This window comes from Paramisgurnus dabryanus, chromosome 15, assembly GCF_030506205.2.
Source record: "Paramisgurnus dabryanus chromosome 15, PD_genome_1.1, whole genome shotgun sequence".
NCBI lineage: Eukaryota > Metazoa > Chordata > Actinopteri > Cypriniformes > Cobitidae > Paramisgurnus > Paramisgurnus dabryanus.
In genome coordinates, this window is record NC_133351.1 from 4321675 (window position 1) to 4347362 (window position 25688).

At 38.1% G+C, this 25688-nt stretch overlaps 1 protein-coding gene across 8 annotated transcripts in view; it reads left to right on the forward strand.

Moving 5' to 3' along the window:
* tns1b (tensin 1b) overlaps positions 1-25688 on the forward strand; it is a 320658-nt gene that overhangs the window by 127739 nt on the left and 167231 nt on the right. For all 8 annotated transcript variants that reach the window (XM_065252286.2, XM_065252281.2, XM_065252284.2 and 5 more), the window contains exon 3: positions 17921-17958. In XM_065252286.2, coding sequence (XP_065108358.1) covers positions 17921-17958 — 38 coding nt within the window. The remainder of the gene's footprint in view (positions 1-17920; positions 17959-25688) is intronic.

The window sequence follows — 25688 nt, forward strand, 5'->3', positions numbered from 1 at the left end:
ATTGATCATTTCTTTATAGGCTGTTATTTAAAGGATTAGTCCATTTTCTTAAAAGAAAAATCCAGATAATTTACTCACCACAATGTCATCCAAAATGTTGATGTCTTTCTTTGTTCAGTCGAGAAGAAATTATGTTTTTTGAGGAAAACATTCCAGGATTTTTCTAATTTTAATGGACTTTAATGGACCCCAACACTTAACAGTTTTAATGCAGTTTAAATTTGCAGTTTCAAAGGACTCTAAACGATCTCAAACGAGGCATAAATGTCTTATCTAGCGAAACGATTGTCATTTTTTAATAAAAATAAAATGTGCACTTTTAAATCACAATGTCTCGTCTTCCACCGGTCCTGTGCTGCACCAGCGCGACCTCACGCAATACGCCATCACGTCAAGAGGTCACAGTGTATGCGAAACTACGTCCCAGTGTTTACAAGTGTGGAGAAAGAGGACCGTTCCGACGTTGTTGTATGTCGAATGATACTAATTAATGTCTTTGTGTCAGTTTATTGTTAAAAATGGTTCGCAAATGTGCGTTTCATATATGTAAAACGTGACCTTTCCACGGCATTACGCGATGACATGAGGTCGTGCTGGCGCGTCACAGGACCGGAGATAGTTGTGGTTTAAAAGTGCATATTTAAATTTTTATTGTCAAAAATGACAATAGTTTCGCTAGATAAGACCCTTATGCCTTGTTTGAGATTGTTTAGAGTCCTTTGAAACTGCAATTTTAAACCGCATTAAAACTGTTAAGTGTTGGGGTCCATTAAAGTCCATTAAAATGAGATAAATTCTGGAATGTGTTTCTCAAAAAACACAATTTCTTCTCGGCTGAACAAAGAATGACATCAAAATTTTGGATGACATAGTGGTGAGTAAATTATGTGGATTTTTTTAAAGAAAATTGACTAATCCTTTAAAGGATTTAGTTACTCAATAGTAAACAGTATTAAGGCATGCTTATTTTGTAACAAACTCAAGCTGTCGTTTTTAATCTGTTAGTTCCACAAAATGTCTCATTGCTTTAAATAGCAACTATGCTTTTGTTTATGACACAGCTGTGATCTGTGATTTGCTTGTTATTTTTGTAGTCTGCGTTATATTAGAAGTTGTATATTGCATGGTCAGTTTTTCAGGAAGAAAAATAATTTAATGTAAGAATGTAAATCTTAAAGTTCCAATAACACACGCTGTTTCTGCTCATCCCATGTTAATCTTGAGTACCTATAGAATATTTTTACATCCTTCATATCTCCGTAAAGTCTTTAGTTTTATCAGATTTATAAAAGACATATCAGCTATAGCGATTGTTTCCGAAAAAGCACAAGATCCCAGAGACGTCTACCGGAAAGGGCAAGCAAGCAACACACACAAAACATTATCCCACTATTTCTGGATAACTTTTGATTCACTACATGTTCATGACGTTTACATTATATGCACTTACGCGTCAATTTCCAACATAACACAGACATTTGATGCAGTTTTACTTACCGCCTGTGACTCATGACACGGTTGGAACCGCCCCATTTCAACGAAATCCACACACAAAACTCCGCGGCTACTCAAGATAGACAAACTATATTCATTGCTTCCATAAGGCTGGAAAGCTGAACAAGGCTTTTTTCTCCTTTCATCCAAAAACACACTTGTTTTTTTGTGCCATTTTTGCGTGCAGTGTAGAGGTCTTCTCGGCTCCAAAGAAATGTACCCGACCCGAAATGACCCGAATCACTTCATACCCGAACCCGACGTGCATATAAATAAAAAATTTTTAAAGAAAGACCCGACCCGAGACAAACCCGAGAAAATTAGACCCGAGTCCGACCCGAACTAGTGAAAATTTTTTTTTTACCCGACTGGAACCGAATGTAAACGGCACTGACGTGTGTGCATTGTGCAGACCCACGCGCAGCAGTGAGACAGAAATTAACTCCGGTGGCCTTGCAACCAATTTGGCGAGCTGCTCCATTCGTTTTACTTTGTTATCTGACGACGACACCAACGTAACCGCTAAAATGTACATTTATAATTGACTGACATGTTTGTCTCAACGAAAATGAACCTTCCGACAACCACACAATGTCGCAAGCGCTCTTGGCAAACAGATGAGAGGTTTGAAAAGGACATTGACGCACACAGGCGAGAGAGTTCGGGTCTTCTCGGGTCCTTTCAGAAAAAACACATTCATTTTGAAATTACCCGAGACCTGATGCCGCTATTATTGTACCCGACCCGTGTCCGAGGCACATGTGAAACTTTTAGACCCGAACCCGATCTGGTCTCGGGTCGGACCTCGGGTTTTCGGATCTAAGTGGACCCGTGAAGACCTCTAGTGCAGTGATGCTTGTGACTTCTACTCCAAGGAAGCGTTCTCATTGGCTCTCACTTTGATTGACGTGTAGGCGTGCTTTTTCTGGAGGAGTGTCCATAAAAGGAATACCCATGTTTGAAAAAACTTTCAGAAACTTGTAGGAAAGAGAAAGGCATGAGTTTGGCACAGAAATACTCTCAACTACATGCTCAACTTCTCTTTTGACACGTCTTTGCATTTATTTAGCATGAGGATTACAACTCTTAAAGGTGCAGTGTGTAATTTTTAGAAGGATCTCTGACAGAAATGCAAAATAAAATACAAAACTATATTATCAGGGATGTATAAAGACCTTTTATACATCCTTTGAGACCTTTTATAATGAACCGGTATGTGTTTATTAACTAAGAACGAGACCTTTTTATCAACATACACCGAGGGTCCCCTTACATGGAAGTCGCCTTTTTGTGCCGCCATTTGAAGCCCTTAACCGACAATTTTTTTTACTAAGTTGTCTCCGACGATGACATGTTTGTGCGGTGGCGGCTACCGTAGCTTTTCTATGTGTTTCAAAAGCGAGGGGCGAGCAGTGGATTAAGCCGTTGGTTTCAATTCACAACCTCACCACTAGATGCTGTTAAAATTTACACACTGCATCTTTAAACTGTGTTAATAAGTCAGATTGCATGAAATAGCATTAACCCCCCTCACCAAAATTCATATTTTTTGTTGTGTAGCGACAACTCCCTTGTGTTCTTCAAAGCCCTGGCACAGGTCAAGATAGGTCCAGACTTTTATTAAATAATAAATTATATTTTTGTTACATTTGTGCGCCTTCAGGACACCTAAATATAGCTGAAATTTTACTCCTTAAATATAACGTTTTATGTCCCTTTAAAGTTTGACAAGAGATTTTCACGATCCACCCCATTGTAAACAAAAAACACCAGCAAATCTGCATTTTGTTTATGAAGAACAAAGAAAGTTAAAAGCTTACATGATTGGCCTAAATAGCACTGATTTAGTTTAACAAACGAGGAACATTTTGTACATCATGGGACAAAAACAGTCTGCGTTCAGCTTAAGCTCGGACCTCGCCGTCGTACCCGTCAAGACCTCTATCCTGTAACATGACATCATTTGATTATTTTAATTCCAAGCGATGGACTTCACACTGTTGGACTAATGAAAGTTAAACAACCCCCTCTGATCCATCACTCGTTCCTCTTTGCTTTTCCAAAGAATCAGTAGATATGGCGTATCGATGCTTCGAGCCAGAATAAACACTGTGGACCCAATGCTGAGGTGACCCAGAGATACCAAACGCTTTCATGCGGGTAAAAATAGTCTTTTTTGTGGTTTTTGTGGTTCTTTTTTGATTTGCATTCCATCTCTGTCTCGGGACACCAGGACTGTTTTCATTCTTCGCCCGATCGCCCTCAGGGGTGCTGGATGAAATGCGGGCTGCATTTGAAGAAGATTCGGCTGTGGGGGATTTGCACCACAACATCCAACAGAGTTTACGTCAGTTTACCCAGAGGATTACAGCTACCAAATTAGGAAATAGTGGATACTTTAAAGGAGAAGTGTGTAATTTATGTAACTCTGGTTGGAGGAACATCAATATTTTCAGTTTTCCAAGATGACTTCACTTGCCGGCCCTGTGTTCAGTTTACAGTACGACAATGTGACAACATTGCATCCTACTGTAAAAAAGCTTTATAATTCCTGTTTTTTAACATCTTTGTGAAATCCAGACTAAAGTTTTATAATCTAATGAGATTAGGAGCATCAAAGTTTGATTTCAATCATTGCTTTTAAGCTTTGAGATGATTTTATTTAATCAATATTAAAAATGTCAAGATTCATTTCACTCAATGTTCCTTACTTTATGTAGGGCGAGTTTACAGCATTTAGTATACACAATTTCTTTTTAAAGTGAGACAGTCCACACAAACATGGTTGTTATGTCTGGCTGCTCAAACAAATTTCAGTTAATATTTTGTGACACAGAAATTTCACACGCCACCATAAAAATTCTGGTCCATCAAGCTATGTTTACTGACTCTCATCCATCGCACGCACGCACGCACGCACGCACACACGCACGCACGCACGCACACACACACACACACACACACACACACAAACTCACATGCACACACACACACACACACACGTTACATAACCCTCACTATAGCTCATTATAGGGTTTCCAGAAGTTGCCACTCCTCTCCTGGAGTTGCATTAGTGAAATGAGATAAGCAGATTGATGAACACAGTCGTTCATTTTACCCTGCTGATAGATGGCCTTTGTGCTGAGTCTAACATCATTACTTTAATCAGCTGTTCCTGCAGACCCTTAGTTTTTGGTATTGTAGCAAACACACCCATACATCAAAAATATATTTTCTATTATAATTTTAAATATATTTCAAAATATACAAAATATACAAAAAAATTATTTTTCACCAATATATTTTTTGAATTTTTATTTTGAAAAATATTTTAAAATAAAATAAATAAATAAAATAAATAAAAAAATATATGTTCTGAAATATATTTTAAAATATGTTTACAAAAATGTATTTTTCATCAATATATTTTTTGACAATTTTTTGTTTATTTAAAAAATATTTTAAAATAAAATAAATATATAATATTAATAAATATATTTTAAATATATTTAAAAATATACAGAAAATGACCAAAAGTATATGTTCTGAAATATATTTGGAAATATGTTAAAAAAAATTATTTTTCATCAATATATTTTTTGCCCATTTTTTAGTTTATTTTAAAAAATATTTAAAAAAAATAAAATAAGTATGTGATATATATAAATATATTTTAATATGTTCCAAAATATACAGAAAAATGGCTGAAAATATATATGTATTTTGAAATATGTTAACAATATATTTATTAATATTATATATTTATTTTATTTTAAAATATTTTTTAAATAACAAAAACTTATTAAAAGCATATATTCACATTGCATTGGAAAAAAAGCTTTGTATGTTACAAACCTGGTTAAAAACAAAGGTTACAAACATATTGGCCCTACTTATCATTTTATATTTAATACATTCTTATACATTTTATACTTTACACCTTTTATACAAACTTTTATATTTTGGCCAGGAAAAATATATTTTTGCCATATGGGTTGTAAATTATAGAAATGTCCTCTGAAATGCATTTTGAAATATATGTTAATATATGAAGGTTAATTAAATATATTTCAAATTCAAAAATATGTTTATTTAAGCTTAACTTTCTATATAGCATATATTTAAAATATATTTTTGACCAGATAATTTTTTTTCTGCCATATGGCCTAACATTTTACTCTATTTGTGCTTATTTACAATGGGGGCTGTATATCTTTTTAAAGCCTCTTTTGGTTTAAGACTTGGGAACTTTGGCCGTGTCCAAAACTGAAATCAGCTCATTTTTTGTTTAAAAACACCTTTAACAAAACCTTTAGTGTAACATTTATGCACGTGGCATCATAACTTCATGTCATGTAATGAAGAAGAAAATTCTAGTGAACTCACATTGAAACAAGTACATTTAATGCATCTTAGTAAAGCATTTGTTTGTGACGAGATGTCATCTTACATTTGTTCAAGTTTTAGCTTGACAAAGAATTATCTTTGTTTAATACTCAGTGAGACGCTGCCATCTTCTGGTGGTTAACATTTTTACTTCATTTATATCAGTATTTCCTATTCAGGGGGCTGGGGGCCTCTACAAACTTCCAAGGGGGCCTCAAATGACTAAAAAATGTTAAAAAAAAGATATTTCTTAGTGTAAGGTATTTTTTATACCAAATATACCATATTCTGTCTAGTTATGCCAAGCGCCAGCATATTTTATTTTGTAGAAATTTTGGGAGGCCTTCAAATATTGGTGTGGACAGTAAGGGGGCCTAGAAGTAAAAAAAAAATGTTGGGAACTTATTTTCTCACCAGTGTAGTTTATATTACATTTGAAACGTGTCCACAATTATTAACTATAAAAACCAACAAGTGCGAGTATTCATAGTTTTTCAGGACAGTAAATAACAGTTTATGTCTAACTAGTGAGATTTTACCTTTGTGATATCTGTGAGGTAGTCGTTTTATATGCTTTACAAAAAGAAACAAACACTTTTAACTTTCTAGAGATTTAAACACATTTTCAAAGGAATCATTCAATGAAAATAATACAGCAAACTGCATTGCAGATTAACTCACGCAGTAACTATTCTGGCCACTAGGAGGCAGTGCAAGAACAAACTTTATGAGCTTTCAAATTGAGCAGAGATCCTCTAGTTGTGTCGTAATCATGGTTTTGGTTTGTAAGACAAAGCCAACCAACCACAACACACTCTGAAACCGCCATTTTCATTATGTCTTTTGACTTCTGAGACGGCAAACGTTGGTTCACACGCTGCGAGGAGTGACCACTGTGTGCTATTAATTTCTCTCTTTATTATATAAGCATTTTGACCAGAGAAATGTGTTGGATTTACCAGCTGTTTCAACAAATGTAGATTTGATGTGATTTATCTGATGTTCCCAGGCTTTTTTTTAAATGCCTGTTGATTCGATACTGCAGTGCAGTTCGACTTGGAAGTGCCAGGAATGGAGACCAGATGAGCATCAGAGGGAATTGTGGGAAATCTTACACACAGGATATTAAAGCTTAGCAGTTGCACAGCAGGTTTGTTCCTGAGTTTACACCTGAAAACAGACGTGTATTGGATCGAGAGAGTGTTTTGTATAAATACAATGAGGTCGGAGAGAGTTTAGAATAAATCGATTTTATTTAGTTGTTTTACATTTGCATTTGTTTTTTGTCATCTATGCATTTGGCAGATGCTTTTATTTGACTTACTGCACAGTGCATTACAAAGTATACATCTCTATCAACGTATACATCCCTATAGCGTGTGTTCATGACATTTTGCACTAATAATGCAATGCTAGCCAATTTTTACAAAATAAGAGTACTGCTTGTTTGATTTTTTTTTAAAACATATTTTTTTATTAGATGGTGGTATAAATCGGTATAAACTACCGTAACTCTTTACTAGCTAACACATTTCTGTATAGTATGCACCATCCCAGCTGTAGTCATTTACATGCATACGTTTGGCAGACTTGCAGTCCATTCCAGCTACGAAACCACGACCTTTGCATTGATCACGCAATGCTTTACAAGCAGATCTACAAACAGAGCAACATAGATGAAGTGTGCTCAACTCTCATTAGACACTATGGCCCGCAGGAGAAGCGTTTTAATTTGAGATAATGGCTGTAACCTGTTGCAGCTCTCATTTTTTTTTGTGTGTGTTAGTATTCAGTCCACTGTACTTGTTTTTGAGGAAATCCGTGGTCCAGCTGTCTGATTGTGCTTTCGCTGTAACCCGGCCCGGCCCAGCCCTCTGGGACTACAGTCCATTACAAAAGGCCAGTATGGGAAATGCCAATCCCTGTTCCACCTCCTTTCTCTTTTTGAACATTCTTAAGGCCTTGAGTCAGATATTAAGCAGTGCCCCTCTCTAATCCGCTTGTTTCTTCAACATCTCTCTCTTACACCCGTCACCCATCTCTCCTCCCCTCCTCAGCCCTGGACTTACACACCAGACGTGATTGCCTAACAAGGGAAAACCATGTGTGATCGTCAGAATGCACATTCACACCCAATATGGTAGTCATGGGTTTTTTATGTCCTCTAGAAACACAAATGTGTCCCTCCAAGTGTCTAAAGGGGGCTGTCTAGAAAACATTTACTGCACAAAATGGATTTTTGACTTTGTATTTATGTCTTGCTTTCCAGTACAAACCCCCCCCCCCCCCCCAAAAAAAAAATCAAATAAATCTTAAATTAAAATACTTGAGAAGTATTGATATTAAGTCATGTTTTTTAACAAAGTTTTACACAATTAAGTTTATGCTTAAAACAAGAAATAATAATAATAAACCTGAAGTTAGTTTTAGTTCTTTATTTAAATATTTAAAGGAACAGTATGTAGGATTGTGGCCAAAACTGGTATTGCAATCACAAAGCTTTGGCTAAAACTGGTACTGCAAAAACACAGCTGGTGGCCAATACACAACATGACAACATAAACATCAGTTGAGGGCTGCAACTCCACTTTTTAAATGACAATATCCTGACAGGACCACTGTTGTGAGTGATATAAGTATTTGAAATGAAAATGATTTCTAAATGTCTAGTGACATATCAGGGCCATTCAATGATTAATTGATATACATTTCTTACATACTGTTCCTTTAATTCAAGTTTAGTATTTTCCAATTAGATTTTTTTGTGGCTGTCAAATGCATGCAAATTATGCCAAAGAAAGCTATGCATTACAATATGGCCATTGATAATATATATTTTTTTAGAAAAATAGTACTTAAGTAAATGTATTTTGATCTAAGAACTTCTTGATATTTGTACTGGAAAAGAAGAAAAAATACTAAGATCCATTTTTGCAGTGTTGTAGGAAGCTTGTAAAATGTTATTAAACTGCAAAAAATTATTTTCAAGAAAAAATTTTCTTATTATTTTTGTCTTGTTTTCAGTTAAAAAATATATATACATTCTTAAATTAAGATGCTTTTTCTTGATGAGCAAAACGACCCAAGAAAACAAGTCTAGTTTGTAGACTAAAAATATCAAATTTAAGTGATTTTGTGCATTAACTCTTTCACCGCCAGCGTTTTTCAAAAAAGTTGCCAGCCAGCGCCAGCGTTTTTCATGATTTTCACCAAAGTTTAATGCCTTTCAGAAAATGTTCTTCTTTAAATATATAAACATACAATATACCAAATGAAAGAACAGACCCTCTGCTTTCAAAAAAAAAAAAAAAACCATTTCATCCTACCTTTAGTAGTTCTTTTGTAATCAGCTTTTGAATATGGGTAGGTTTTTGCAAAAACACCATATTTTGAGCAAAAAGCAGAGATAATTCCATTTTTGTGACGGACTTTTCATAGAGATCCCATTCAGAGCGATCTTTAAAACAGACACGGACATGCAGCAGCTTGCCATAGGGCAATACTTCCGGGTTTAAAAAGTTGCGGAAGCCACCTGGTGGATAATAGCGGTATTGCAGAAAGACGGAAAATCTCGTCATTGGCGGGGAAGCGTTTTCTCTTAATTGACGAGATATCTCATCAATGGCGGGGAAAGAGTTAAAAAAAAAATCTGCCAATGGGGTAAGCAAAAAATCAGTTAAATTTTTCTTAAACACTTAAATCAAAAAAAAATTAGCGTATCCCATTGGCAGATTTTTTTGCTTGTTTTATGCACAAAATCACTTAAATTTGATATTTTTGGTCTAAAAACTAGACTTGTTTTCTAAGGTTATTTTGCTCATCAAGAAAATGTATCTTGACTTGAGAATTTTCCGATGTTTGTGCTTAAAACAATACAAAAATAGTACCAAAGAAAGCCATTTTTTGCAGTGTATGTCAATTATACATATATTATACAGATGCTTTTATCCAAAGTGATCACACCAAACATGCTTTAAACGCCTGGAAACGCAAGGCGCCCATAGACAGCCATTCAAAAAAGGCGCCAGCCACTGCCATAAATGTGTTCTGTGTGATCAGCCCCTTACTGTACATTACAAGATATATTTTTTTTAGTACACTTTAAAAAGTAACAGTTCTTTTCGATGCCATAGAAAAACATTTTCGGACTGAATGGTTCTTCAAACACCTTTAACATTTCTGTTTTACAAAAGGTTCTTTAAGGTGATAAAAGGTTCTTCAGATGTATAAAAATGTATAAAGAAATGGTTCTTCAAAGAATCAAAAAAGATGAATAAAAAAAGGTTCTTTCTATGGCATCACTGTGAAGACCCTTTGAAGAATCTTTATTTTTAAGAGTGTACAGGTATGTGTGTTCCCTGGGTTTGGACTAGATTCCAGTAGCCAGAATTTCAGTACTGTTTTTTGCATTTTTTGCCAATGCCCGCCCACGAGGCCGTTTGACCGACCTGTCAAACAACCAATCACCGATTGTTTCATCTAGCGTCACGTTTCAGAGTGTGGAAATGTCCCAACAATAGCAAACCATCTGGCAACCAGTCAGTCGTTGATATAACCAGCCGGGAGAGGAATAAGCTTAATTCAAAACCTAGTGAACTGACTACATATTAAGTATATGACTCCACTAACTGCTTTAAGCAAAACTCTTGGACGTCTTTTCGAGAGTCTATGCCAGTATTCTTCACTCCCAATCCTGGAGAGCCAGTGTCCTGCAGAGTTTAGCTCCAACCTTAATCAAACACACCTGCAAGTTAATCTAATAGGCTGTTTACACTTGGCATTAACATGCGTTTTCGTCGATCGGATCACAAGTGGACGACGTTAATGCCAGGTGTAAACGGTGTTCAAAACGTTTTGAGCTCGTCCACTTTCGACCACTTTCAACCACATTCAGAGGTAGTCGAAACCACTTTCGATCGGATCGCTTTGGAGTTGCGGAACGCAATGTGGTTGAATGCGTTCGAACAGCCACACGCGACCGCCTTCTCTCCGCCCATTTATCTAATCTGAGGTATTAAACACTAATTTTACGTCTTTTTTGACTTCTGCCGTGAACATAGGGTGAACAGCGCTATTTTTAGCCTTTCATTGATAAAACTACTGCGGGGTGTTCTCCGTAGTTTCGTTTTGAAAGCGTGAAAGTTGCGCGATCCTATTTCATCAATTGCGCTGAAAATTCAGAGAAAGCTCCAACAAATAAACGTACAAAACACTGTGCAGCATGTATACTTGCTAAACAAGCAGCGGGCTCCGACATAATATAAGTTTGCGTCCATATAAACTCATAATTACTCCCGCTCGCGTTTGAATGACAGCACAGAGACTCGCCCACCGTCTCACAGACCACCCCCTCACAGTATTCAGGACAGATGCGGTCGAAAGTGGACAAAAGAGACGGATTTAAATACCAGGTGTAAACGTAATGTGTCTCTCTCGTCCACTTGTGATCCGATCGATGAAAACACATCTTAATACCAAGTGTAAACAGCCCCAAAGTCTTCATGATCACTAGAAAATCACAGGTGGGTGTGTTTGATTTAAGTTTGTAGCTAAACTCTGCAGGACACCGGCTCTCCAGGATTTGGAGTGAAGAACACTGGTCTATGGCGTGAACTTTTCACATATTTTTGAAAATGCATTGTTTAGCTGATCATGATAACTGCTCATTATTATTACCCACGTAAACATTGATCGAATGTCAGAGCTTTGTTTCCCTGGGGATAAAAAAATAATCGCGACACTCGTTTCTCCAATAAATCTGGTTTATTTCAACAAATCAGAAGATGACTTCAACATTCCAGTAGGATTTCCAGTTAAGTGTGCAATACACATCAGACATTTAGCCAACATTTTGTGGGCGTGACGTCTGAGGTGGAGACTAGGTTTGGACAAACATAGTCGTCTAGGACAACGTAGGTTATCGTAGCTATTGTAGAAACAGGACAGGGATTTCCATGTAAGGAGACCCACAGAGTATGTAGATAAAACCGAATCATTCTAAGGTAATCAAAACAATACAGTTCATTATGTAAAGTCTTAATATAGTTATGTATATTACATTGCATTTCTGTCAAGAGATGTTTCTAAAAGTCCTCCATTGCATCTTTAAGTGATCGTGGAGCTCATAACTCAACTGCAAAAGCTGCTACAAAAAAGCCTCCGTCAAAAATGAGATAATAATATTAACCGATTGCTCTCGGCACATATTATTTGTTTATTATTTGAAATACTTTCCTGTCAAATCCGTTTGATCCTGGCCTCAAGCCATTCAGAAATACTGTTTTGTTGGCAGAGGAGTCCATTAAGAGTTAATGCTAATTTACATGAAAACATGTCAGACGCACTTAGAGGGTTTTGCATCTGAAGGTTCTGCATCAGTCAACAGATCTCTAAACTGTCTCACATCCGACACACTCCCGAACAGGAGGATCACATACTAATGAAAATATCCTGCAAAAGCCAAAAACTATGCAGATCTGACGCCAAAGTGCAGATTTTCCTCCAGTTTTCCACCACTCCCAAAGGCATGGGAATCTTACTCTTGCGGAGAGCTTTCACTGCTTTTTTCAGTCTAAACCAATACAGTTAGAAAATAAACACCACCAAATATTACGCACGCACCAAAATATGCAAGATATTACATAAGATACAATCTACTCCAGAATAAGCATACACTGCTTTGAAATTCTGAATTTTCCCAAAGCCCTTTAGGTTTGTGCTCTTTGAAAGAAGTCGAGTTGATTTATGACTTCATTATGACCCTCCAGTCTGATGTTTTCTTACAATGACCCGTTTCAAAAGAAGCTGATGGGAGAGGAATAAGCTTGATTCAAAACCTACTGAGCTGACTACATAGTAAGTATTTTAAGGCATTGGGTCAAAACGGGACAAGCCCAATCCGTTATGTTGTAATTTAAAGGGACACTCCACTTTTTTTTAAATAGGCTCATTTTCCAGCTCCCCTAAAGTTAAACATTTGATTTTTACCTTTTTGGAATCCATTCAGCAGATCTCTGGGTCCGGCGCTAGCACTTTTAGCATAGCTTAGCACAATCCATTGAATCTAATTAGACCATTAGCATTGCGCTAAAAAATAACCAAAGAGTTTGGATATTTTTCCTATTTAAAACTTGACTCTTCAGTAGTTACATTGTGTACTAAGACCGACAGAAAATTAAAAGTTGTAATTTTCTAGATAGATATTTCTAGGAACTATACTCTCATTCTGGCGTAATAATCAAGGACTTTGCTGCCGTAACATGGCTGCAGGAGGCGTAATGATATTACGCAGCTGCCGAAAATAGTCCCGTTAGTAACTTTCAATGGCAGGGGACTATTTTCAGGCAGCTTAAATTAGCTGTATACTGAGATACCTTTATTTGATCCAACTCTAAAGCATGCATACTTTCTGAATGTATATTCTTGGACAAGGCAATGCTTGTTGAAATGGGAAGAGTCTTGAGTATGAATGTAATTTATTTAATCCCTTAAAGCCATAGAGGTCATTTTTAACCATTAGTGGAGTTTGAGATGATATTGGGTGCGGCCTTGGAAGCATTTCATCACTTTGGTGACTAAAATACCGTCCCTGTGTATAGACCACTGTTATTGAGACTCCGCCCCTTTCTGAGGAATGGCAGTGTAGAGACCGAGAACAGAGGAGTCCTGTGTAACAGCACAGGTTTGTGTGTTTGCTAAAGTTTCCCTGTATAAGCAAGAATCTGGATTGGAAGAGGGCCAGATAGGAGGTTGTTTATTTTTCCTGGGCTTTCTAATTCAGTTCCAGAGCACGATTCAAACATGATTGCTTTTCTAAATGATGTTTGAGTTCATTACAATTATTTCACGTATCAATTAGGATTAGACGTCTTTCTCTGCAATCATTACTTGGGTAGGGCTTAAGTCTCAAATTAACGGGCAGAGTTTATTATAATGACTTCTTATTCTTGCTCCTGTATAGCTCAGTGGTACAGTAATTGCCTCTCTAAGACAAATCGCTCTGTTGTTTTCTTCATTTTTGTAAGTCGCTTGGCTTTGGATAAAAGCCTCTGCTAAATGTAATGTAAATGTGTATGTGCATGTTTACAGAGAGAGATTTATTTATTGAATTAGATGAACAGTCACATATGTTCCCTACTGAAAAGACCAGGCTGGTTTTAGTGGGGTTTTGGCCACTCTTCTAGCTGGTCAAGCTGGGAGACCAGCTAACCCACCAGCATGACCAGGCTGTAAGACCAGCTTCACCACTACTACTTCCATTTTAAACCACTTAAGAACCAGCTTAGCCAAGCTGGCCAAGCTTCCAGCCTACTGGTTTAAACTGGTGGGTCAACTGGTCTTCCAGCCTGACCAGCAAAACCCTTTAAAACCAGCCTGCTACAACGCAAGGTCCTTTTAGGTTAGTTTTGGTAAAATGATATTACCGTAAAACTTCAAATAATAGCCGAGTCCCAAATAGACGCCTGTCTCTTTTAGACGCCTGGTGTGACGACAGGTTTGGGTAAATAAACGCCTGTCTCAAATAAAGGCCTGGTCTGTTTTTTAGTTTCGGTTTGTATTTAATCTTCTAAAACCCGTCAGATATTCTGTTTAAGACAGTTCTATGGTGCAGATTGAACAAGCTAAAGTTGTTTTTGCTTACCGGTAGATGTCACGTGACAGACGCAGTCGTTCCGTTACTCATCACTATGACAACACAACAAGCTTCGTCGCAAGGATTGAGGTGATGATGACAGTAGCGAAGTGGCAATCGGGAGAGTCAGGACTTTTCCCGGTGGGCCGGTAGTGTTTTGAGGCCGCTGATAATAGCCGGGCTTTCAGTCTTTTGTCATGCATGCACTCCCGCCACACATTGTATTTCTTGCGCGGAAACACTATTTATCATATTTAATACGCTGCAGCGCCCAAAATGTATCTGGCCGCACTGCTCTCTCTCTCTATCAAGCCCGTCTTCCCTAGAGTTCTAGTCGAGCGAGCCAATACAAAAAAAAGAGAAAGAGGCTACACAATAGCCAATCAGAAAATAGCACTGTTGTATCTGGGTAAGATTTCACGCAACAACCAATAAAAAAGCATATGCTCGTTTGCTTTATTTATGCTGCCAATAATTTAAGACTGTTGTTATTACACAAATTAATTTGTTAAACACATTCAAATAAAAAATAAAAAATGTGGTAACCTCCTGCTGTCATGTTGGAACAATTAAATTAAAAGCCTGTCTCTTATAGACGCCTGTCTCTTTTAGACGCCTGGTGTGATGATAGGTTTGGGAAAATTAAAGCCCGGGCTATTATTTGAAGTTTTACGGTAGTCGTGGTTAGTGTAATTTTTATTTAAACTTATTTTGATGATCGAAACACTTGGGGCTGTTTTCTTTGACTGCAAAATCTGGCAACACTGACTCCGAAGGGCAAATTAGTTCATATATTAAAGCCTCCAGCATGAAGCGACAGAATTCTTCAACATTTCTGTTTACAATCGTAGGGATTAAAGGACAGGAGGGCAAACCCACACCGGTCAAACAGTTATCTAGTATACTGTGCCCCTCTGTCCCTGTCTGAATTCAACATCAGTGAGAAACAGAGATGCTGGATTTGTGTCTGGTGTGGGGAGTGCTGGTTAATGTCAAGTCTGTAATGGGAAATGTTGTTTGACAGGGCAGTTTAAACAAGGTTTACAGTGCTGAAACAGCCTTGCGTGTTCAAAACACATTCATACTGGAACAACAATGGCATGGCAGAGATAGATCGTTTTTAGACTTTTAGTCTTTTTAATATTTGTCAATTTCTTTCCTCTTATTTGGCATTCACACCAGACACGGAATGCGCAGAAGGCGAATTGAGCGTTGTCGCGGGAAATGCCGAGTTGAAAAATCTGAACTTTGACCCCCCATGACGCAAATTTCCATGTGAATATCTCAAATGTAGAGAATTTCATGTGCGGCTTTAACGCGCAAATGAAGCGAGTAAACTCAAAATGTTCAAGCGTCCAACTACGCGCGAATAGCACATTCTTGCCGCCTCTACCGCAGCTGGTGTGAACACCACATTATTCTGTGTTAATGTATTACTTCTGCCTGTCTTTTGCTGTAATGTGGCATTCACACCAGAAGCGGAAGAGGCGGCTAGCGCGAGTGATTTACATAGTGAGTCAATGCAAAGACACGAATAGGCATCCTGCGGAGCGGTACGCGCGAATGGCGCAGTGCGAATGGGGTGGAACGTGCGTTCTGCATGATTTGAGGGTTGCCGCGGGAAATGCGTGATTTAAAAAAATCTGAACTTTGGCGGATATTCGCGCCGTGGTAACCAATAAGGAGCTTGCTCTAGTAGTCACTTGATTACAGGGATCGAGCAGAGTTGCAGCACCCCCTCCAATGCCGTGAATTTCCGTGTGAAAGTCTAGAATGACTAGAATTTCACGCGCGGCTTTAACGTGCAAATGAAGGGAGTAAACTCAAAATGTTCAAGCGTCCAACTACGCGCGAATAGCACGTTCTTGCCGCCTCTACCGGAGCTGGTGTGAACACCACATTATTCTGTGTTACTGTATAACTTCTGCCTGTCTTCTGCTGTAATGTGGCATGCACAAGAGGCAGCTAGCTCGAGTGATTAACAAGTTAATTCAATGAAAAGATGCGAATAGGCATCCTGCGGCACGGTACGCACGAATGGCGTGGTGTGAATTGGGTGGAACGCGCGTTCTGCGCAAATTGAGCGTTGCCGCAGGAAACTCGTGATTTAAAAAATCTGAACTTTAGTGGATATTCGCGCCATGGTAACCAATAAGGAGCTTGCTCTAGTAGTCACGTGATTACAGGGACCGAGCAGAGTTGCAGCCCCCCCTCCAATGATGTGAATTTCTGTGTGAATGTCTAGAATGACTAGAATTTCATGCGCTGCTTTCACACGCGAATGAAACGAGTAAACTCAAAATGTTCAAGTGTCCAACTACGAACGAATAGCACGTTCTTGCCGCCTCTACCGCGGCTGGTGTGAACGCCACATTATTCTGTGTTACTGTATTACTTCTGCCTGTCTTCTGCTGTAATGTGGCATTCACACGAGATGCGGAAGATGCGGCTAGCGCGAGTGATTTACATATTAAGTCAATGCAAAGCCACAAATAGGCATCCTCTGCATGCATTGAGCGTTGCCGCGGGAAACGCGTGATTTACAAAATCTGAACTTTGGCGGATATTCACGCCGCAGTAACCAATAAGTAGCTTGCTCTAGTAGTCATATGATTACAGAGTCGCAGAAGCCCCTCCCATGACGTGAATTTCCGCGTGAATGTCTAGAATGACTAAAATTTCACGTGCGGCTCTACCGCGGCTGGTGTGAATGTACAGTAACGCAAGTAGAGAGTTGCAGACATGCTTATTTTTGTGATGGTAGACCATGGCAGAAATGCACCATAAGTGGCAATTGATAAAACTGCAGTTACTGGGAAAACTAGGTTTGTGATCGGCATGTGCCGACATAGGCTAGGTTAACGTGCCACATGTGCGTTAGTTTGTTTTTCATATATTTAAAGTGATAATTCACTCAAAATGGAAATTCTGTAGTCATTTACAAACCTGTTTGTAACCAAACAGATAGAGGACCCATTGACTTCCATAGTGTTCTTTATTCCTATGGAAGTCAATGGGGTCTCTGATCGGTTTGAAATTCCTGTGTTCATACCAAGAAATTTATACCAGTTTGAAAGAACATGAGGGTGAGTAAATGATGACAGAATTTTTGGGTGAACTATCCCTTTAATAATATTAATCGGCATACTGCCAGACATTCAGAATAAATAAATGGAAATAACACTGCAACTAATTTACCAACTAACTAACGGAAACTTTATACTTAGTAGTATACAAGACTTCTCTGTTGTGTTGATTGTGGCTCATTTCCAAAAGTTAGTGGGCTGCCTACATAGACGGCATCTTAGAGCACCATAGTTATGCTGCGTTTAAAAGTATGTTTTAAAATATGTGGAAATGAAACATGAGAGCATTTATTTGAAACATCTTTGTTCTTTTTTTCTGCAGTTTGCCGGTTAGCCTGCCACAGAAAGTGTGAGGTTAAGGTAAGAAACAAAGCATATTATTTTTCACTTGTTAAATATCTGTTTATCTGCACGTTGTGTTTCACCTAACAACCTGAAATCTAAATATGTTTTAAAAATAAACAACATGGAAATTGTTCAGCAAGAATCTCCAGTACCGGATTCTTTTAATCATGTTATCCTAAAATGGTCACGTTGGCTTGAACAGGTAAGATTTCTCACTAGAAGCCAAAGCAAACTTATCACGGAGAAATTTTGGTCTTGATCATAAATACAGGTCTGTTTTGTTAAGGAAAGAGTGCTGGCATACTCTGGCCTTCTTAGGAATCTTTAAACAACTGCATGCAATCTCAGGACATGTTTGGCTTGGCCCACACTTTCCTTGTTTAAAATTAAGGTCCCTTTTTTAGCAGTAGATGAAGTTCTGTTGGAGAACTTTGTTAGCTGCCTTGCTTTCTATTGCCTAACACTCAGATTTAAAATGCATTATCTCCATGGCCTTAACAAAGATTTCTTGATTTTGGACAAAGGAAGGGTGTCTTACCGGGAATAATTATCTTAAAATGCTGCGTACTTATAGGATTTAGACCGCAGCCATCATCTCTTTTGTATGTTGATGTTGTGTGTTTGTATATACAGAAATGGGTATGGTGACACTACTGTTGTGCCACTTTGTGCGCCCACAGGAAATTCCAGAGGTGTGAATGTGTGTGTGCGTGTTTTAAGGCATGTCGAGTTTGTTTTGTAGATCGGTGCACCCAAGCTTTCAGAAACACTTCAAGACCTTTTAGGATGTGCTTTTTAGGATAAAGCTTTTTTGTTGGATATATTGTGTCTGCTTTAAGATGATAGCTATGGCACTTTAAAGTTCATTTAATGAAACTGCAATTAAGATCTGTTTTGAGATGTGTTATAACTTTCATGCCAAAGTCACTGAGGAATTTCCGCCTCAAGATTAAGGAATGGATGCAAGTTGTCCTCCCGCCATTAGATAAAGTTTAAAAATGACATTAGATAACATTTAAATATGACAAGCAGTCTTTGGAATTTCCTTTTAAACTATTTATTAGAGAAATGTGACCCTGGACCACAAAACAAGTCATAAGTAGCATGGGTATATTTGTAGCAAATGCAATAGCCAACAATACATTATATGGGGATTTTTTTAATGCCCAAAATCATTAGGATATTAAGTAAAGATCATGAAGATATTTTGTACATTTCCTACCATAAATATATAAAAATGTATTTATCATTAGTAATAATAATAATTTTAGACAACTTTATAGGTGATTTTCTCAATATTTTGATTATTTTGAAGCCTCAGATTCCAGATTTTCAAATAGTTGTATCTTAGCCAAATATTTTCCTATCTTATTTATTCAGCTTTCAGATGATGCATAAATCTCAATAAAAAACCCTTATGACTGGTTTTGTGGTCCAGGGTCACAAATGACTTTATATGGTGTACACAACTTATTTAACTAAAATAAACTAATGTACTTCTAAGTGAATTTAAATATTTAACAATAATATTTACTTTTTAAGACAAATGTTTTACTTGGAACAACACTGGCTGCTGGAGAATAATCCAAGAAATATCTCTCCGTTAGGCTTTTGGTTATATTTGATATGGATTTTTAAGAATTAAAGGAACAGTATGTAGGATTGTGGCCAAAACTGGTATTGCAATCACAAAACGTGTGGCTGAAACTGGTGCTGCAATCACACAGCTGGTGGCCAATATACCAAACGACAACATAAACATCCGTTGAGGGCTGCAACTCCACTTTTTAAATGACAATATCCTGGCTGGACTGCTGTTGTCAGTGATATAAGTATTTGAAATGAAAAGGATTTCTTAATGTCTAGTGACATTTCAGGGCCATTTAATGATTAATTGATATAAATTTCTTACATACTGTTCCTTTAAAGCACACTGATGTCCTAAACCTTTGAAATAAACAGTTTGGACTAAAGCACACCAGTGAATTGGGTCATATGAATTCAAATCCAAGCGGTTTCTACACCCGCATGTTGTGCCATAAATCTCCATTTCCATATTTAGGTGAGACTTGCTCGCACATGGCCGCTGTGTAACCTTTGCCACTAAAAGCAAATGCTCAGACCGTTTGCTACGGCCACAGACAGTTAACTGGCTCTGGTCCTCTAGATGATGGAAGGTTGGAAGAAACCACACAAACACAAATATGACATTACTAACAGACTAAAGTGTCCTGGGCCGAAATTAGAAACAGAATTTGGTTAACAGTTAGGTAATGGTTGGCAAGTTCCTGGTTGTAGAAAGTTCCCTGTAAAACATATTCACGTGCACGTGTGCATGTCCGAACTTCGTTTGGACAGCTCGGAGATCTTGGACAGAACCGATTTCGATCTCCGTAATCTCACGCCAAAGCAGAAAGCTCCAGATTATAGATGTGTCTTGACATCACTACTGTAAAAATATAAATCTTGCTTAAAACATTGTGCCCGACAGATATCTCTAAACTAAACACATTTCTTTTTTTAGATACTCTAGCCGTAGTAGTCTGGTAACGTATTGAACAGTAATATAATATAAACAATAGCATGTGTAAGCAACTTTTACATTTGATCGGTATGTGTGTTTCCTGGGACTTTAGTTTGGCTATGTAGTATTTCTCATTTCTATGGATAACATAATCTGATTTCACAAGGGGTCGTAAAGGTCCACTTACCGCTGCAGTTCACAGCGGGTCTACAGCACATGGACTTGGTGCATATTTGAACGTGTCCATGAAACTGGAGTGCATTTAAATTCCAAAGGCTTGAAAAAGAAGTGACAGTCTCTGGGTGATTGTAAATATAGGCGAGTGAGGTTAAGTGCCTGAGTAAATTATTCATTGGACTCAAAGGCCAGCCGTGAGCTTTGGAGAGCTGATGTGACGCCAGCGGCGAGCCCGTGTGCCGGAGAACCAGCGTGTTGAAGTCAGAGGCCAATTACTGCGAACGCCAGAGGAAATGAGTGCGAATTAGAAGGTGTGAGAAAACATGCGGCTGAAGACCTCGGCTACCACTTCATTGTGTAACCCGACGTATTTCTTAAAGGTGAAGCGTGTCATTGCAGTGCTGATAGCTTGTTCAGTGTGCCTTTTTGGAGTTTAAATCTCTTGAGACTTAAGTGCTGACTCGTGGTAATGAGAAATATGATCTCAGGCTCCAAATATCTTGATGTTTTATAGTCTATAGAGAAGACTTTATCCCTATTTGGTAATCATAAAGGCTATGGGTGCGTTTGTACGTTTTACAGTCTTCTTTGCAATAGCTTTACAAGTATTTGGTTAAAGTGTTGGGTTAAAGACTTAGCTGCTCTTGTTTGGACAATGAAAAACGACCACATGCATCATGAGTAATGTTCAGGTCAGTCTCCGGGCAGCAGTATGAGAAAACAAACCAACTGTGACCACTGCAGTTCGCCTCCTTCCCCAACAGTTAAGCGTCCAGTTTTTACGAGAGCGTATTAGACCACAACACATTGTTAGCGCTGGCGCGATATGAAAACATACCATTGTCTTTTATGACGTTTTGCCTCATTTCCGCAGCGCAATGTTCTTCTGTTTCTGTTGAGGTATTTGAGGATTGACCCGCTGCTAACAGGAGACTTATAACCTTCCAGTGTTTATTTGCTTTTGCTACTTGAGGTTTTTTTTTCTGGGGACCGATGGCCTCCTGTATTGAGCTGTTTAGGATCATGTTTTCCATCGGATTTTTTACTGGCTTGTTCTCACTGTGTTGATCCTCTGAGCTTATGAAGGTTGATTGAGGAGAAACCGTTTGTTTCCAATACAATGATGGGTCCTTCTCCAAAACTGCATCCCCTGCTAGCCAAGAAGAACATGGGTGACTCAGATCTGGGGAGCTAGCCTGGGTGTTTTCCCTGTACAGGAAAAGCCCCGCTCCACCCTGTTCGTGTGAAATCTGCACGGTTCCTGATTTTAATACAAATTCGTTTCCAATACTTTACCAGACTTCTTGAATGCTGGCCATACAGTTGCAGGTGCATTGCAAAAATTGTGACTTGAGCCTTTAACTCTTTCCCAGCCATTGACGAGTAAGAGAAAACATTTTCCTGCCAATGACGAGTTTTTACGGCAATCCATATTTCTGCTATTATTCACTAGGTGGTGCTTTTACCCAGCTTATAAAACACTGAAGAATCCACTGATCCAAAGACAGTAAAAAATGTGTATGTTTTGATCATCGCTCTGAATCGGATCTCTAACAAAAGTCCGTAAAAAATGCAATTATCTCAGCTTTTGGCTCAAAAATTGGTATTTTTGAGGTGATAAAAACTAAAAAAGGAAATAGGATTAAACATTTTTTGTTTGAAAGCAGATGGTCTGTTCTTTCATTTGGTATATTGTATGTTTATATATTTAAAGAAGAAACTTTTGTGAAATCATGAAAAATGCTGGCACTGGCTGGCAACTTTTTTTTTTAAACACTGGCGTTGAAAGAGTAAATATGGTTTAAAAAGACTACAATGTGTACAATGTGTACACTTATATACATTTATGCATTTCACAAACTTTTTTATCCAAAGCGAACAAACATACACTACATTTTTATGCAATATTCTGAGTAATGAATATAAAAGGGTAACAGAGTATTTATTACATATGATATATCACATATAATTATAAACAGATAATAATAAAACAAACGAAAAAAAAAAACCCCAGTAATAATTAACATTGAAACAAATATTACAAATTTAGTCAAATGACAGATTTAAGGCTTTACAATAATTTTAAGTCCTTTTTGCCTTGTTATTTCTTATTTTTTAAGGTAGTAATTTAGCTCTATTTTAAAATGAGTTAAATTGTTTTTTTTACACCCATTTACATATATGGATAAATAATTTTCCATATAAAATTAATAATTTCATAATGTAATTTTCAAAAATTAAATTTTCAAAATCAGTAGAACTATTATAAAAAATCATTTTCTTTCAATTGTATATTAATGTTAGTACTATTTTTAACAAAAAAGTCAAATCACACCAAATTAAATTTTGTGTGAATACAATTATAAAACTAGATATGCAATTCCCAAGGAATTACCAGTGCATGAAAATGCAAAAAGTTGATTGACAGAAATGTAAAAGAAATTGAATCTAGTAGTTTACCTGGCTGTTGACATGTTTTAGTGTGAAGCTAGCATGATTTAAAAAAGTTATCATGATGAAATATGGTATTAGCATGATTCAGCATGACGTTAGCATGATGCTAGCATGATTAGCATGAAGCTAGCATGATGCTAGCATGATTAGCATGAAAGTAGCATGAAGCTAGCATGATTAGCATGAAGCTAGCATGATGCTAGCATGATTAGCATGAAGCTAGCATGATGCTAGCATGTTTAGCATGATGCCAGCATGATTAGCATGATGTTAGCATGAAGCCAGCACGATGCTAGCATGATTAGCATGAAGCTAGCACGATGCTAGCATGATTAGCATGAAGCTAGCACGATGCTAGCATGATTAACATGAAGCTAGCACGATGCTAGCATGATTAGCATGAAGCTAGCACGATGCTAGCATGATTAGCATGAAGCTAGCACGATGCTAGCATGATTAGCATGAAGCTAGCACGATGCTAGCATGATTAGCATGAAGCTAGCACGATGCTAGCATGATTAGCATGAAGCTAGCACGATGCTAGCATGATTAGCATGAAGCTAGCACGATGCTAGCATGATTAGCATGAAGCTAGCACGATGCTAGCATGATTAGCATGAAGCTAGCACGATGCTAGCATGATTAGCATGAAGCTAGCACGATGCTAGCATGATTAGCATGAAGCTAGCACGATGCTAGCATGATTAGCATGAAGCTAGCACGATGCTAGCATGATTAGCATGAAGCTAGCACGATGCTAGCATGATTAGCATGAAGCTAGCACGATGCTAGCATGATTAGCATGAAGCTAGCACGATGCTAGCATGATTAGCATGAAGCTAGCACGATGCTAGCATGATTAGCATGAAGCTAGCATGATTAGCATGAAGCTAACATGATGCTAACATGATTACCATGAAGTTAGCATGAATTCAGCATGAAATTAGCATGATCCTAGCATTATTAGCATGATGCTAGCATGATTAAGATGATGCTAGCATGATTAGCATGAAGCTAGCATGATTTAGCATGAAGCTAACAAGATTTAACATGAAGCTAGCATGATTTAGCATTAAGTTAGCAAGATTTATTATGAAACTAGCACGAAGCTAGCATGAAACTAGCACGAAGCTAGCATGACTTAGCATGAAGCTAGCATGAAGCTAATATGACCCAAAGACCCAACCCCCATGTCTCTATGATGTCCGTATCCAGAGATATAAGGCTTTGTTTATTATGTTGCTAGGCTGCTCATATTTGGTTGCTAGGGGCGTGGCTTAATACCTCAATAAGGATGGTTAGAGACTGATTGGATGCCTGAGTAAAATGAGCCCACCCCCATGTCTCTGTGACACTGTGCTGCAAAGATATCCATCTGGGCATTTTATAATGGCAGTCTATGGGAGATGTTGCTAGGGTGCCCAAAATGGTTGCTAGGGGCGTGGCTTGATAGCTCAATAAGGATCCTAAGGGATTGATTGGATGCCTGAGTAAAATGAGCCCACCCCCATGTCTCTATGACACTGCGCTGCAAAGATATCCCATCCGGGACGTTTTTAGTTCCTTATATGGGCATGATTCCTGCCCCATTATAAGTCTATGGGGAAATTTGGGGACCTCTTACACCCCAGGGGTACAACTTACACCCCATTGTGAGGTATGTTCTTACAGAGCCTGCCAGCCTCTTCAAATGTGGCAAGTCACAAGTTTCTGTGAAATCCTAGGTCTGAGCTACGACTCGTCAAAGTTTGTCGCAATGTTAAGTCTATGGGATTTTTCGGCTGCTTTTTCGCCCCTGGGGCGAAAACCGTACCCCCGATCGCTTATAAAAGTCATAGCACACTATTCCCGAATAGTCCGCACGTTTGAGAGTTTGAATGAAGTTTCTAAGTTAAACGGTTCGAGCCGTATTAATTGCGGAAATTTGGTTGGAATAATAATAATAACTAGATAGGTACATTTCCTGAAGAAAATGTGAAGTGGTGCTTGCCGTGGCAAAATTCTCGGGACAATATATGATTATACTCCAACCCAAAAGTAAAACGTTCCAACCCACTATCCACTAGTGATTACACTCAGAGTCACAAGTTAAACGGTCCAACCCCCGTGTCTCTACGATGTTCTGATGCGGAGATATAAGGCTTTGTTTACACTGTTGCTAGGGTACTGTATTTGGTTGCTAGGGAAAAAATTGGTATCCACTGGTGATTACACTCTAAGTCACAAGTCAAACGGTCCAACCCCCGTGTCTCTACGATGTTCTGATGCGGAGATATAAGGGTTTGTTTACACTGTTGCTAGGGTACTGTATTTGGTTGCTAGGGAAAAAATTGGCATCCACTAGTGATTACATGCCGAGTCACGAGTAAAACGGTCCAACCCCCGTGTCTCTACGATGTTCTGATGCTGAGTTATAAGGCTTTGTTTACACTGTTGCTAGGGTACTGTATTTGGTTGCTAGGGAAAAAATTGGCATCCACTAGTGATTACATGCCGATTCACGGGTAAAACGGTCCAACCCCCGTGTCTCTACGATGTTCTGATGCGGAGATATAAGGCTTTGTTTACACTGTTGCTAGGGTACTGTATT